This window comes from Trichogramma pretiosum, unplaced genomic scaffold (genome assembly GCF_000599845.2).
Source record: "Trichogramma pretiosum strain Unisexual culture from Peru unplaced genomic scaffold, Tpre_2.0 scaffold21, whole genome shotgun sequence".
Lineage (NCBI taxonomy): Eukaryota > Metazoa > Arthropoda > Insecta > Hymenoptera > Trichogrammatidae > Trichogramma > Trichogramma pretiosum.
Window position 1 is genome coordinate 2,003,731 of NW_019640940.1, and position 13,854 is coordinate 2,017,584.

Here is a 13,854-nt window from a genome sequence, read left to right on the forward strand (position 1 = left end):
CTTTCTCGGTTTTTGCTCGTTTGTAGGATGATTGATTATGGATCTATAAGTCAGGGATATTATGAGTTACATAATAGTATTTAGAGAAAGAAGACTCATTTAATAAAAGATTGTGTTTTGAACTAGAACCAAACAGCCTTATATCTATCGAACTTATCTATTTTGATGGTGTGTTTACAATTTCAGTACCTCTCGCCACCTAGCGTTTGACACAATAACTAGACGACGACGACGACGACGTTTATTATTATCCGCGTAAATCCAACCGTAATTGAAAGTATACGTAAAAACATCACTGAATAAATTTCGATCCGATCGATCTACATTGAGAGATCTCTACCATTTATATTAAGTAACGCTTGGACGAGGCAGAAATCGAGTAGATTCGAAAGAGTGACCGCGGCTATTTAAATATACATAACACGCACATAAGTATTTTCTGTCTATTGGTATCAAAGAATCTCTGTCTCTTGCTAAGACTTTATTTTGTATACATTCCATAGGACGAAAATACCCGCTCTCGTTTGTGCGGTTCACAATTGCACGGGTCCAAAGCGAAGTATCGTATCTGTAAGCAAAATTTGGTCTATTTCATAAATGAAAATCTATATATCAATATCAAACTCGTATATTTTGACGGTGTGTTTACAATTCGATTGCCTCTCGCCACCTAGCGTTCGACCCAATAACTGGACTACAACGAAGTATACGTTATCGGCTTACATGAAAATGTTGATGAAAATATAATATCGGAATTTTACTGGACTTCGAAGTGGATCGACCGATCGAGAACTTTTATACCATGTAAATAAAGCTTGGACGTTGATTCCAACGAGTAACCAACTGTTTATATTTGTGTTTATATACAATAAATTTGAGAAAAACAAACTCAAGTTTTTTTTCTTCTTCAACTTCATACCCATCAAACTTATCTATTTTCATGGTGTGTTAACGATTCGATGGTCTCTCGCCACCTAGCCTTCGACGCAGTAACTAAAAGACGATAATAAAAAAATCAACTCGAATGACAATCCGATCGATCTATACATCGAGAACCTTACGTATATACAATTTAAATATAATAACACCCGCGCGCGAGCGCGTCGAGAGGCGGAAATCAAGGCCCCGACTCGAATAAGTTTCTGTCCGTTCATACCTTAGCATTAAGTACTTTGTGCCTTTTAACGACGTATCAAAGCGATGTTTAGCGAGTTGATGCACGTACTACTACGAGCCTCGAAGGATATTACGTGTATATAGCTATATATACTTTGGTGCAGGCACGACGACGACGACGACGACTCCTCTCGATGGAAACTCGTTACAAGTCACGTGCCGCGCGCAGCCGGAGTCGTGCACCGACACACTCGTCCGCTTACCGTAGATAGATATATAGGTACACACACGCACACACACACATTTATAGAGAGACCATGAGCAGTTTCAATCAAAGATAAGTTGCGGAGCTGCGCTGCACTGCTCTGCGCTATGTATGGCTTTGACCGCGGCCAAGTGTCACTTCCGAGGCGCGTCGTCGTCGTCGTCGTCGTCGTCGAATCGATCGATCGATCGATCGGGTCCCGAGGAGACTCGGCTGCTGCCGCTGCGATGTTTCTCTCAACGTGCGGTCTCTGCTTCGTGTCCGTCCAACTCCCCCCTCTCTCTCTCTCTCTCTTTTTGCGCGAATTTTTGTTTTCTCATTCGTCCGAGTTCCGAACACGATCCAGAAATCGTCTTTGTGTGCAGACGAGTTCGCTGCGAGAAAAGCTCGCCAAAAAAACGAAAGAAACGAAGGGCCGCGATGTACTTCTCTCGTTCGCGTGGACACACCGGTGGCGGTCAGCGCGATGAAAAATAATTTATTATCGCGACTCTCGGAGTCATTAATCCTTTCCGGAAATCCAAAGTAACGCGCGCGCGAGGTGTGCAACTATATAACGAGCCTCGCTCGCTGCTCTCCATCGTATATAATATATAAATGTGTATTGTGTGGGTGTGTGTTTTATATGAAACGACTATATTTCACAATTAAATATTCAATTTTTGACGCGCGCGCACACGCGTGCCTCGTACGTATATGTAGAGAAAAAAAAATATGCACACACGGTGCGGACTGAGTGAGAGAGAGAGAGAGAGAGAGAGAGAAGTGCGCGCCATGATTTACGAGCGATTTTCGTGCTCGACCGCAGCTGAGCCAGGGCTGAGTCAGGCAGGCACCTACCTACGGTCACCCAACTTATGAGCATGAAAAAGAAAAAAAAAGAAAAAAATTGTGTGTACCTTTTTTTTCCCATTCCTTCAAACATGGACTGCGCACGCGGTGTGTGAGTGTGCAATCTTGATTTTTCGTGTATTTTTCATATATTTTTTTCCTCTCTCTCTCTCGCTCTTTCTTCTTCCTTTTCAAGAACTCCGTGATGGAGGGAGAATAATAATAATAATGATGAAAAAAAAATGAAAAAAATTCGCGCGACATATTTTTTTAAACAAGCTCTCGCGCCGGGCACGCGATAATGCACACGGCGAGCTAAACGTGTAGGTACGTATACGTAAAATGAATGGGATACATGTGCGCGCTGTGTTTAATAATAATACGAAAAAATGAAGAAAAAATAATGTTCACGATAAAACACGTGAAACTAGCTCGTCAACTTTGAAACATTTTAATCTTTATCTCGAAGCGTAAAAATTAGTCGAGGATGGAAAGAGGGACGATAAACAAATTTTGTGCGCCAGAAGTTTTTTCGGGGCTCTCGACGAAAGCTCGCGAGATAAGTACATCGACGTTTATCTATTTTTCTATTTATGTACAATTACGATAGGAAATCACACGTGTTAATCCACTCGATTTTACTATTATACGCGATGTATATCTAAGATAATAGTAACAAAGACAATTCTGGTTAAACTTAGAAAACGGAAATTTCGATTTTTTATCTTAACGAAAAGAAATTGAACTTTTTATTGAAAAATAAAATGTGTTTATCGTAAGAGTCTGAAATTTCATAAGCTTGTTTTTTTTGGAATTCATGCTAACATTTCATCATTATGGATTGAAAATTCTGAATTTCTCATAAAATAATCCAAAACCGTGGTAATTCTTTCATCAAAAGATTATGTAGCAGCAAGTATGACAGTCTGGTCCTTATAAATTGAGTCTTACTTCACAATTCTTTGTTTTGATCATTTTTAAATCTGGTAATTTCAAAATATCAATTATCAGTTACTCAGCTATGATATTAATGAAATGAAATAAATTCCTTTAAGTATTTATGCAATCTTACAATTTTATATTTCAAACTGCTAGCTCACTAAAATATTGAAAATAGAATAATTCTAAACTGTGGTAATACTTTTTTCAAAAGATTAAATAGGGGCAAGTATGACAGTCAGATCCTTATAATTATAATCTACCTTTAGATTTCTCTCTCTCTCTCTCTCTCTCTCTCTCATTTATGATATTTCTAATGTCAAATCGTCAATGATCAATTACTTAGCTATGATAGTAATGAAATCAAATACATTCCGACAAGTATTAAAGCAAACTAAAATTTTTTTCCCTCAAAATATTAATATTAAGTTCGTCATAAAATAATTTAATAATTAATTATATGATTGTTAACATTAATTGAATAATCAATCATGTAGCTATTATATTATTGAAATCAAACTAACATTTTTATTTCTCAAAGGATAACCACAATGCAAAGTATAATTGTTAGAATTTACAGTAGTTATTATTCAATTATATACAGTGATAAGTGAAATGATACTCTCGACCATGCAAAGGTAATAGTGATATGTAAAAAAACTTTACTTATGACTCTACTTGCCTGGCCGTCTCGCGTGTCGCGCTCCACGATATCGCACAAACTCGAGTAACCATTACGCGTTACGACCTGTCGAACAACCGAGTCACTTTTCTTTTTTCCTTTTTCTTTTTTCGATAAATCGCACGCGCGCCGATTCAATCTTCCCCCGTTGCGCGCGGATATTACAATCGGTCTCGCGTCGTTGGGAAAACTTACTTTTACACCTTTTCCCAAGATTTCACTTTCGCATCGATCAAGGCGCCGCGAGGCAAAAGTTTTGCGTATACTATATATATATTTCTCTCTCTTTCTGCTGCTACTGGATCTGAATAAGAAAATAATATGCCGCGTTCGATTTCTCTGCCGGCTTTTTTTTTGCTATGCAAGAAAACTCACTTTTATTATTCTGTCGGCAAAAGTAAGCGAAACATTGAAATGTCGCGTTGAATTATTATGTATAGGGGGTGCGACTGTGTTGCAGAGGAAAAGGAAAAACCTTTTTGCTCGGCTCTTATCGACGCTTCGGACGTGACTCCAACTATGGGCCGTCTCTCGAACCATATACTCGCAGCTTCAAAGGGCCATATCCGTCGCAGTGCAGAAATGCGTATGATGTATACTTTTATACGTGTCTCGTTTTGAGAATCTTTTTTATGAAATAAAACATTTTTGAAGATTGTATAGTTCCGTCTCGTATGCGGTCGCTAATTGTGCCTTGCGAGTCTCGAGAATGTAAACAAAAATATTGGACTCTGAGTAGATCCTGTAATGATAGAATTATACAGGCAGTACAAAACGTTATCCGCTTGCATCGACGACAGTGAGTGATTTTCGCGAAAAAAATATGCATCATGGTGAAGGCGAACGCTTGAGACTGAAAAAATTAGAGAGCTTACGAGAAAATTTCAATTGGGAGATCGAAGAGGATCGTCGTGAATTTTTTAAGAAACTTTGTTGTATTTTTTCAAAAAGCTCGCGTTGGTTAATTTTCATTTTCGTCAATCGATCGAGAAAAATGTTCAATCATACGAAAAAATTGTAAATATAAAATCTAGAGCTTTTATACATACATATTGTTAGTATGTAGAAATTTTGTTTTGTCAACACCTCTTCAATAAAGCTCTCGAAAGTCTCTTTATTGAAAAATGACCGTCACAAAAAATTCAATTCATTAATTTTCTTACATTTTTTTCTTATCTTTTTATCGCCCTAGCCCTCGTCAATACTCAAATCATACACTCTTCAAACGATACAAGAAAAATTATTCGTATAAATTATTTTTTCTCATCGTCCACTGCCCTCTTTAACCGATACGTGCACTCAACGCACGGAGCTTTTCAAGCTTTTCGAACTCTGCGCCGCGCGTTAATAGTCTCGGTGACGACGGGCCATTTGTCCAGCAAATTGCGCGAGGATATCGATTAAACCGAGCGGACCTCGCGCGGCACGGCACATTGCCCTCCCCCAGGTCGTCGATATAATACTTTGAGCCGATGTGCGGATTTTTAACAGTTTTCGCGAGTGTAATTGTTTTATCCCCCCGATAACACAACGAAGGGCATTAGGCAGAGCATCCATCTACGTTTTATTTGTGAGACGTCCTTTGATCGCATTCTGAGCTATATTATACATACATCCGAACCGGATCGATTCGTCTTGCGCAAGCTCCTTCGGTTCCGAGTGGATTCTTGGACTCGGGTCCGTATACAGCAATGCCATTTCGGGAATCGAGCCGAGTTCTATATTTGCAGATGCACGAACCTCGAGAAATACGAGGCAATTTATTATCTATATACAGCCGCTGTATATTGTATTACGTACGAAAATATAATCGAGTTCTCCGTCGACAATCTTACGCTATATAGACACGCAGGTCCAAACGAGGATCATTACATTGTTATTAAAACCGTTAATACGCTGCCTATGAAAAAGTTTTAATTGAAGCCGGGGCGGGCGTAGCAGCACCACGCCGCGCGTCCGAGAGAGAGAGAGCTCAGGCAATATATACATACAATATTCCAAACTTCAATTATGTCCCACGGCCGGGCGCACTGTGTGCGCCTTTTCCCATTTATATCGTAGAAAAAAGTTTTTTCCTTCCTTTTTTTTTCTCGTGTACAAAAGCTCGATGTACACCACCTAGCTGCACTGCCAGCTAGCTAGCTAGCTGTACGGCATTCAATTTTTTTTTTCGTCCGTATACGCGTCTGACACGTGTGCGCGCACATACAGATACTGTGTATGACACGCAGGCGTGTACCTGCCGTACATATATACGCAAAAACGGCGCAACGGTAGCGACAACAAAAAAAATATAGGTAAAAAAACGTGGGCGTTGGAAAGAGTTCAATATCTTCCGAAACAGATTCGTATGCGCACGCGGAACTGCATCGCACCGGTGCGTGGTATGCCCGAGAAGCCCGGCTAAAAAATAAAATAATCATAACAATAATAATAATAGCAGTAACGTTCGCAGCTGATACGTACCATTATATATTCACGATAAAATCACAATTTTAGTTTTTTTTCTCAGCCCCTAACTGTAATATATTAACGGTTAAGTACGGGGAAAATATCACGCGGCCTATACGTATAATATACGGCGCATGATGGAAGCCTAGTAAAGGCGCTATCGATAAAAGCTCACACGAGCCCGAGCGTGATAATCTCCGATTGTAAAACATATCAACGTACGCGTATACACATAATATATTATCCGATACATATTAAACGAGACAAGTGTACATCGACGTTCGCGCGGCTTAGCATCTAATAATATACATCTCGCGCACACACGTAAAACATTTAATTTTCTTTCTCGACCAACTCGTATACACGTGTATAAGCTAATTGACTCTCGCGCGAGAAACATGCATACATACAATACCATATGTATATAATACATATATAACGTATTTTCCAACGCTCGGGGATCCGAATTCGTGATTTCGGTTCGCTGAAAACGCGAATTATTTTATACACATATACATATTCATAAATGTGTTGCGGGAGCCGCTCTCTGGATCATGCGATAAAGCATATGCGCGCGGTAGAGAGAGAGAGAGAGAGAGAGAGAGGGAATAATGACTGAAAGCTCTGAGCGAGCTTGCAAGCGCGCAGTGCAAACTCGCGAATTTCCGCTGCCGCTAGAGATAGAAAGCTCATTATAAGTTGAATGAAAAAGAGAGAGAGAGAGAGAAACGAAAGCTTCTACCTCTCTATATATAAAATATATAGCCCATAGCTGCAATACTGCCACAGAGAGAACTGGAGAATCGTCGTCGTCGTCACGATGTCACGACAAACGGTCCGGTCCGGTGTCGATCCTATTGTGAAATTGAAACACCCTCTACGTGTACGTATACGTGAGAGATACTGTCTCTCGTTTTTTTTTCCTACCGATATTATAATCTCGTCACTCTCGACCCTTAATTAGTCGATATCATTATTATATACAATGTGGCAATTCAGCAGCAGCATCTGCCAAGGATCGAAAATAATAATCGCGCGCGCGAGGGGCATTATTATTTAGCCCCAAAATAGGTCACTCGGTAGTGTGCTTACAGCTCACAGCGACAGGATCGAGCTTTCTCTGTGTACGCGTGTGAGTGGCATTATGGTCAGCGCGCGCAGTGACGGGACGCGGGGATTTATAAACGACAAACTGCACGTCGAGCTTTACTACTGCTAAACTTCCCTCACGACGGCGCTCGTAGTCATCGTCGGTGATGGCAGTTGTGTGCTCAGCTTCGCGGTGCTACATACACACAGCCTTAATAATATATATAGCTTCCTGTATCGAGCTATATAACACCATCACACAGAAACGTATTTGGAGCGTGATGTACACACACGCGTATATATAACACGGCTCGTCGTCGTCGTGCTGCTGCTGCACATCGCGAATGCGAGAGAGACGTTCTTTGATAACCGCTCCGCGCGTTATATATATATTATATTCTCTGTATTATAAAGGCAGCACACACACGTGTGTGTGCATGCGTGTGAATGCGTATGTAGGATGATGATGAACGTGTGTGGGTATATATCCAGAGATTTATATAGAGCGATGACAGGGGGTAATATATAGGAGGAAAACTCAAAGTCCACACACACACACACACAGGTATGTGTAGCGAGATTGATCGCTTTAACACGCGTCGATGTAACGAAGCTCGACTTTGTATTTGCCGTAATTAAAGCCGCGCGACAAGTTTGCCGGGTATATACATTCAGGACTGCGAATAACAATCAAAGCTAGACTCAAGAACTAAGCCTGCACCCTATGTAATTATCTTTCGCGCGTAAAAATGTTTGACGATCGAAAGCTCACGAGCAAGCGCATATATTAATTATATATTATTATTATTATTATTATGATAAACTCACCACCGCAAGCCTCCTTGAAGTCGCCGCAGCAGTCGCCGAGCTTGAGGCAGGCGTGATCGCAGTAGCAGGGCTTGTCGCCGAGCAGCTGTTGCTGCTGATGATACGATTGTTGATTATGCTGCTGGACGATGGCGTTGGAGGGCGACGTTTTCTGGACGACGCAGGCCGAGTCGCGGCCCGGACAGCAGAGCTTGGACTCGGCGCAGCTGCCGGTCGCCGAGACCCGGCCAGGGTTGATGACCAACGTTATCAAGCACAACAGCAGCAGGTACCGGCCGATCAACGGCGGCGGTGTTGGTTGGAGGAAGATCGACGATCGTGGCATTTTCGTTACAGCGATGAATTACGTATGTTCGATGGATTTATGTATGCGTGTGGAGAGGTGTTACACTCGTATTGATTCGGAGGTAACAGAAAAAAAAACAGGAAACAAAAACAATAAAGTACTCGTCAATCGAAATGAACCATCAACGAGGCATGGTACACTTTTTTACGTGGGGGGGGGGGGGGTNGGGGGGGGGGGGGGGTTGAGTTTTTTTCTCGTTTAACAAACGCGCTTCATCACAAAATTTAAATAATCGCAAGCTCAGCACCAAGAGCAACTCGTCCTTTCTTCGGACGTTCAAAAAACAATGCAAAAAATAAAGCAAGCAAGCAAGCAGGAGACAGATAACTCCCGACGATAATCTCTCTGTATCCGTATATATAGCCGCTGCTATGTGCCACAGCGCGATGATGCGAAGATGCGAAGCGCGACCGACCGACTAAAGCGACTGGCGAACGCCGACACTGCTCTCGGCTCCGACTCTCTGCAGCTCTGCCGCGCTGCCGCATATATACATGTATATATGTATGGTATAGCAGCAGTATAGTACCGGCGGCTCGAAAAGCGGCGCAGGTCGTCGTCGTCGCTGCTGCTGTTCGACGCCGAGTCTCGCTCGCAGTACTACTACCACGAGGGGTACCTATACCTGTATAGCACCTCTCTCTCTCTCTTTCTCTCTTTTCATTATATGCATCGCACACGCTTTAGGCTGTACCGCTGTTTCTGCTGTACCTTAACACACATACATGGATACGGTACAGAGGCTGGCGTGCTTTACGTATTATGCCAATGAGCCGCTCGTTCGCTCTTGGTGTGCGCACACGTGCATAATAATAAACGTAGTATACGCGCACAACATTAAGGTATACAATAATGCAAGCTTGGGCTTAGGGCTATGAGAGAGAGAGAGAAAGAGAGAGAAAAAGTTTAGCCAAGCGCGCGCGCGAGCTTGCGATCGTATTTAAAAAGTTTCATTTGATTTAATCGGACGATGAGAGAGAGAGAGAGAGAGAGAGAGAGAGAGATACCACCACCGCATGGTAGAGGGATAATGTAGATATAATCGAGCTTTGTTGGTGGGTACGTATAAACGAAAAATTAATAATAATAGTAATGGATATATAACGGCCCGCCGGGTAAAGCAGCCGGAGCGTATAGCAACGTTTTCCATTAAAAGTTGGCTCTACGACGACGACGACGACGACGAAAAAAATAGAATTTAATGTTCACCGATGCATTAAAAGGGTATATATGCAGCTATTGTGTGCGCCCGGGTGGTGGTGTTCGGTGTACAATGCGCGCGAGAGAGAACTAGCTTCTCTCTCCTCCGCACGCGGAGCCTTTTGCACAGAAACGTTGCGTGCGTTCGCCCATTATTATATGCCTGGCTCATATACAGCACAGAGAGAGGAGGAAGGCGAATACGAGCTTATTATGTATACGGTCGAAATTGTCGCGTTGTGCGCTGCGCTGCTCGCCGTGGCTCTTGTAGAGCTTTTTTATGTATATAACGCGTTATATAGTTGCGGCGCGCGACTCTGTACATTCGCGTTTTCTCTCTCTCTCTCTCGCTCCAACTATTTGCCCAAGTTATACACGTTGGCGCGGCAAAAGAAAAACTTTGCGCGCGCGCGCGAGATTCGAAAGTTTCTTCCCTTCTTTTTTTCGATTCTTCTTCGACTTCTTTTTTTATTTTTTTTTTTCTCGTTCGGATGCGTCGTAATATCTCGCGCGCGCGCTCGAGCGTAGGTATGGTAGTGGGTACAATAAAATCCCGAGGTGTGTGTGCGCGTGTACGAGCTTTTGCGTATTGCGAGGCTAACTTTTAATACCGCTATTTCGCAAGTCGCAGAAACTCGAGTCGTCTCGTAGTGGCTCAGTCGAGGAGGAGGCTGCGACAATAATATTATAAGCATGCACGTGCCCGCGAAGAGAGACGACGACTCGAGCTTATATATTCCTCCCCGCGTAGTATATACGGACGCGAACGCCGAGCCAAAGAGGATACAATGTGTATACGCAAAGGCCGATGTCGATTTTTGTACTTTTTTCTGCGAGCTTCGTCCCTTTTTTTTGTCGTCGCTTTGTTTCTCTTGCACCTGTACGTATAATCGCGTATAAACTTCTGCGCGACCCGTAGCAACAGCAGCAACAGCAGCAGCAGCGGGAGAGAGTTTAAAGTTCTCTCGTCGTCGAATGCACACACAAAAAGCTCAACGCCGCTCGGCGTCATCGACCGAGAGTTCGAGAGCCGAAGCCGGGCTATATACGATAGGTATATACACACAACGAGCGAGCTTTCGTCTATATTCGTTTAATCGTACCCCCCGCTATATGCCTGACATGGCCCACCCGAATCAACGCGAGGCTCCAACTTGCTCTGTTGCAGTTTAGAAGACCGTTGAAAGAAACAAAAACAAAGTCGACACAAAACCGAGAGAGAGAGAGAACCGTCGATTGGACACGATACCGTGCGATAAACTAAATCCGATCCACGAAATTCTCTACTGCAAAATGGGGGAGGGGGTCGGAGAGCTTCAACGAATTCGCGCACCGAGGCATAAAGGGCGAAAGCAGCTGCTGTACCGTACACCGAATGGAAGATAAAATTACGCCCGCGTGTTCTAATTAAGCGAGTTGCCGCTTACTTACTTGCTTGCCACGCGCGATCATATTCCGTACCCGCGAGAGCCTGGCAATGACACCTCGCGAGCTATATTATACATGTATTATATATAATTGCAGAGCGACTTTGCTTTGCTTTGAGATTATAGTCTCTCTCTCTCTGTGTTAAAGCTCTGGCCAACCGAGCTTTAAACAGTTTCCACGATGTAAGTGTAGCTTTAGTTGTGCTTTTGACACTATCGAGTTTAAACTATAACAATGTAATACGGGTCGTGTGTTGAAGGGTTCTGCGAGCAGCAGATCTTTTTTTCTTGGATTTTTGACTCATAAACTGTCGAGCGAGTATCCGGATTCGAATGTAGATACTCGAGCTCGGATTTAGGGTGTAAGAACGCCGATAAAATTACTACTTATAGCTCGTTATCACGATTTTTTTCTCCTCCTCGATACGGAGATGTCGATGCTGTATCTGCGTGAGAAAGTGATAGTCGTCAAATGGACCGTGTGGACCAGAGGAGAGAAGGGTCTTGACAAAATTCGTAAAACTCTTTTTTTTCGTTTTGTAATACTTTCTTTCACTTTCGCCTTTATATATCAAATATCTGTATTTTAACGGAAATAAAATTATCTACAAATCGTGAAGACGCGTACACGTCACTTAAATCCATAACTATAAATATATATAGAATTTCATTCATCATCATTATGATTACTATTATTATTATTATGTATGAAGTAGATAATGATCACATAAGAGTTAACAAATTTACTGGAAAATATTGGAAAAATGCATATTTACAAAATATAATCACTTGTTTCCTTATGAATATTGACGTTGTTTTTTCTTCTTTTTTTGTCTTCAATTTTTCACGCCGCTTTCGTCGAGCTCACGATGCTGGCGACGGTTGTACTGGTCGTCGCTGCTGTTGTAGTGCTAATGGCAGGAACAGCGGTGGATGGCATGTGGAAGAAGTACAGCATGAATCCAGCAGCGATGGCCAAGTGCATCAATAAGATGATTGCCACGTAAATTGGCTTTTGTTTGCCTGTTTTAATGAAGTTCATCAGTGTAAAAGTTTGTCTCATCTATTTATTAAGTCTTTTTAAGCATATGCTATTTACCTGGTATCATTGGTGCTAGCGATCTTAATAAAACACCACCAGACAAAACTGTCGCTAGTATCACAAGTGTCCATTGCAGTAGAGCAATTTGAATGGTCCATAAAAATGCTACAGGAATGTATATTGTTAGAGAGTAACCGTACAAGCATACCAGTTCCAAAAGACCAACATCTGTATTCGTCTGAAATCAAAATTTTAGAATTAAAACTGTGCCTATGTCTGAATTATAGAGTGAAAATTTTTTTATTTACTTCTATCAACTCATCGTCTGTAGCTGGTGTTTGAGCTTTTGTCCATTTCAAAGCTCCCCACAGTATGAGTGGAAACAAGAAAGCGTACAAAAATATACAGGTGGCTGCATAAGAAACGATATGAAATTCATATTTCCAATGATATTTTCCACTCCTCGCCGAAGCAAAATAACTGGCAAGGTTTCCGCTGATAGCTATAGCGAATATCAGCGTAATGCACACCCAGAATGGTCCGTATAAGTCTGGTTTGGGTCTGATATGCGATACAAAGTAGTTGTCTACTCCGTGAGGTATCATTGATCTCTTCAACCTCTCGTAAACGTCATTTGTATTTACATTGAAGAACTTTTGATAATACTCTATCGTCCAGAAACTTCTTGGCTGATTTTCTGTAACGTAAAGTAATACATTTCATTTAGCAACATTATATCAGCTGTTATAACCTCAAATTCATCGAGCATTGAATCGAGTTTCTGCAACGACGAGCATCGATTCCGAGACGATCGATCGAACGTTAACGAGCAAAGTTAAGCGTGCAACATTGGTGACATTACCATTTTTTTGCTCCTGATTCATTTGACTGGGATCGCCGAACAGTTGCTGTTGATTGTTCGGCGTGCCGAGATCGACGTGAACGGCCGACGCCTGATGCTGCTGCTGCTGTTGCTGCGATCCCGAGTTCGTGAAGTCCTCGAACTGGAAAAACTGTTGATCAGGATTCATCCTGAATCTTCTTTTATTACAATCAACGATCGATTAATTAAGTAAAAAGGCTACGGTGCGTCACGGTGAGGAGCAACAACCGCATCGACTGCACTATTTTGACATTTTCAAACTGAGCTCGAGCGACATCTGCGCGAATTACAAGCACTCCCACGTCAGCATTATCATCGCGAATTGCCTGTCTTATCGGCGATCGCGAATATTTCTCGCGAAAATCTCTCGAGTACCCGAGAATTTGAGTCACCCGAGGCTTACTCACTTTCTGTCATTGGTTTACTATTATTAATTAAGGCCAGGATTAAGGAAATGGAAAAGAAAACGCAGACAACGATTCTTTTTTTATCAATAATTAAATGATTATTGTTATGAGTTTTGCATCTCAGACTTTGCTCTAATACAGTATTAATAATTTTTCTCATACCATTGCAATTACAATATACTTCTTTTAATATTTTTTCATTGCGCGTCTGATTCTCATGTGGTCCTCCTCCCGCGTTATAACGATTTTATATAATATATTTCTCATTTCGCTATACGAGTCTAAAAGTCATAAATATCTTTTCCTTTTTTTTTTGTTTGTTTGTGTGTATCGGTTACTGCGAACTAT

General features: G+C 41.8%; 2 protein-coding genes across 2 annotated transcripts in view; both read right to left on the minus strand.

The window, feature by feature from the left end:
• LOC106659736 (somatomedin-B and thrombospondin type-1 domain-containing protein-like) overlaps positions 1-8,526 on the minus strand; it is a 46,583-nt gene extending 38,057 nt beyond the window's left edge. Inside the window, exon 1 of the mRNA XM_014382415.1 lies at positions 8,202-8,526. Coding sequence (XP_014237901.1) covers positions 8,202-8,526 — 325 coding nt within the window. The remainder of the gene's footprint in view (positions 1-8,201) is intronic.
• Positions 8,527-11,607: 3,081 nt separating this feature from the next.
• LOC106659956 (protein YIPF1) lies at positions 11,608-13,366 on the minus strand. The gene is made up of 4 exons (XM_014382751.2): positions 13,079-13,366; positions 12,525-12,913; positions 12,274-12,454; positions 11,608-12,197 (listed from the first exon to the last, which is right to left on the minus strand). The coding sequence occupies exons 1-4, from the start codon at positions 13,245-13,247 to the stop codon at positions 12,019-12,021; spliced, it is 918 nt and encodes a 305-aa protein (XP_014238237.1). The 5' UTR covers positions 13,248-13,366; the 3' UTR covers positions 11,608-12,018.
• Between the last annotated feature and the right edge of the window lie 488 nt (positions 13,367-13,854).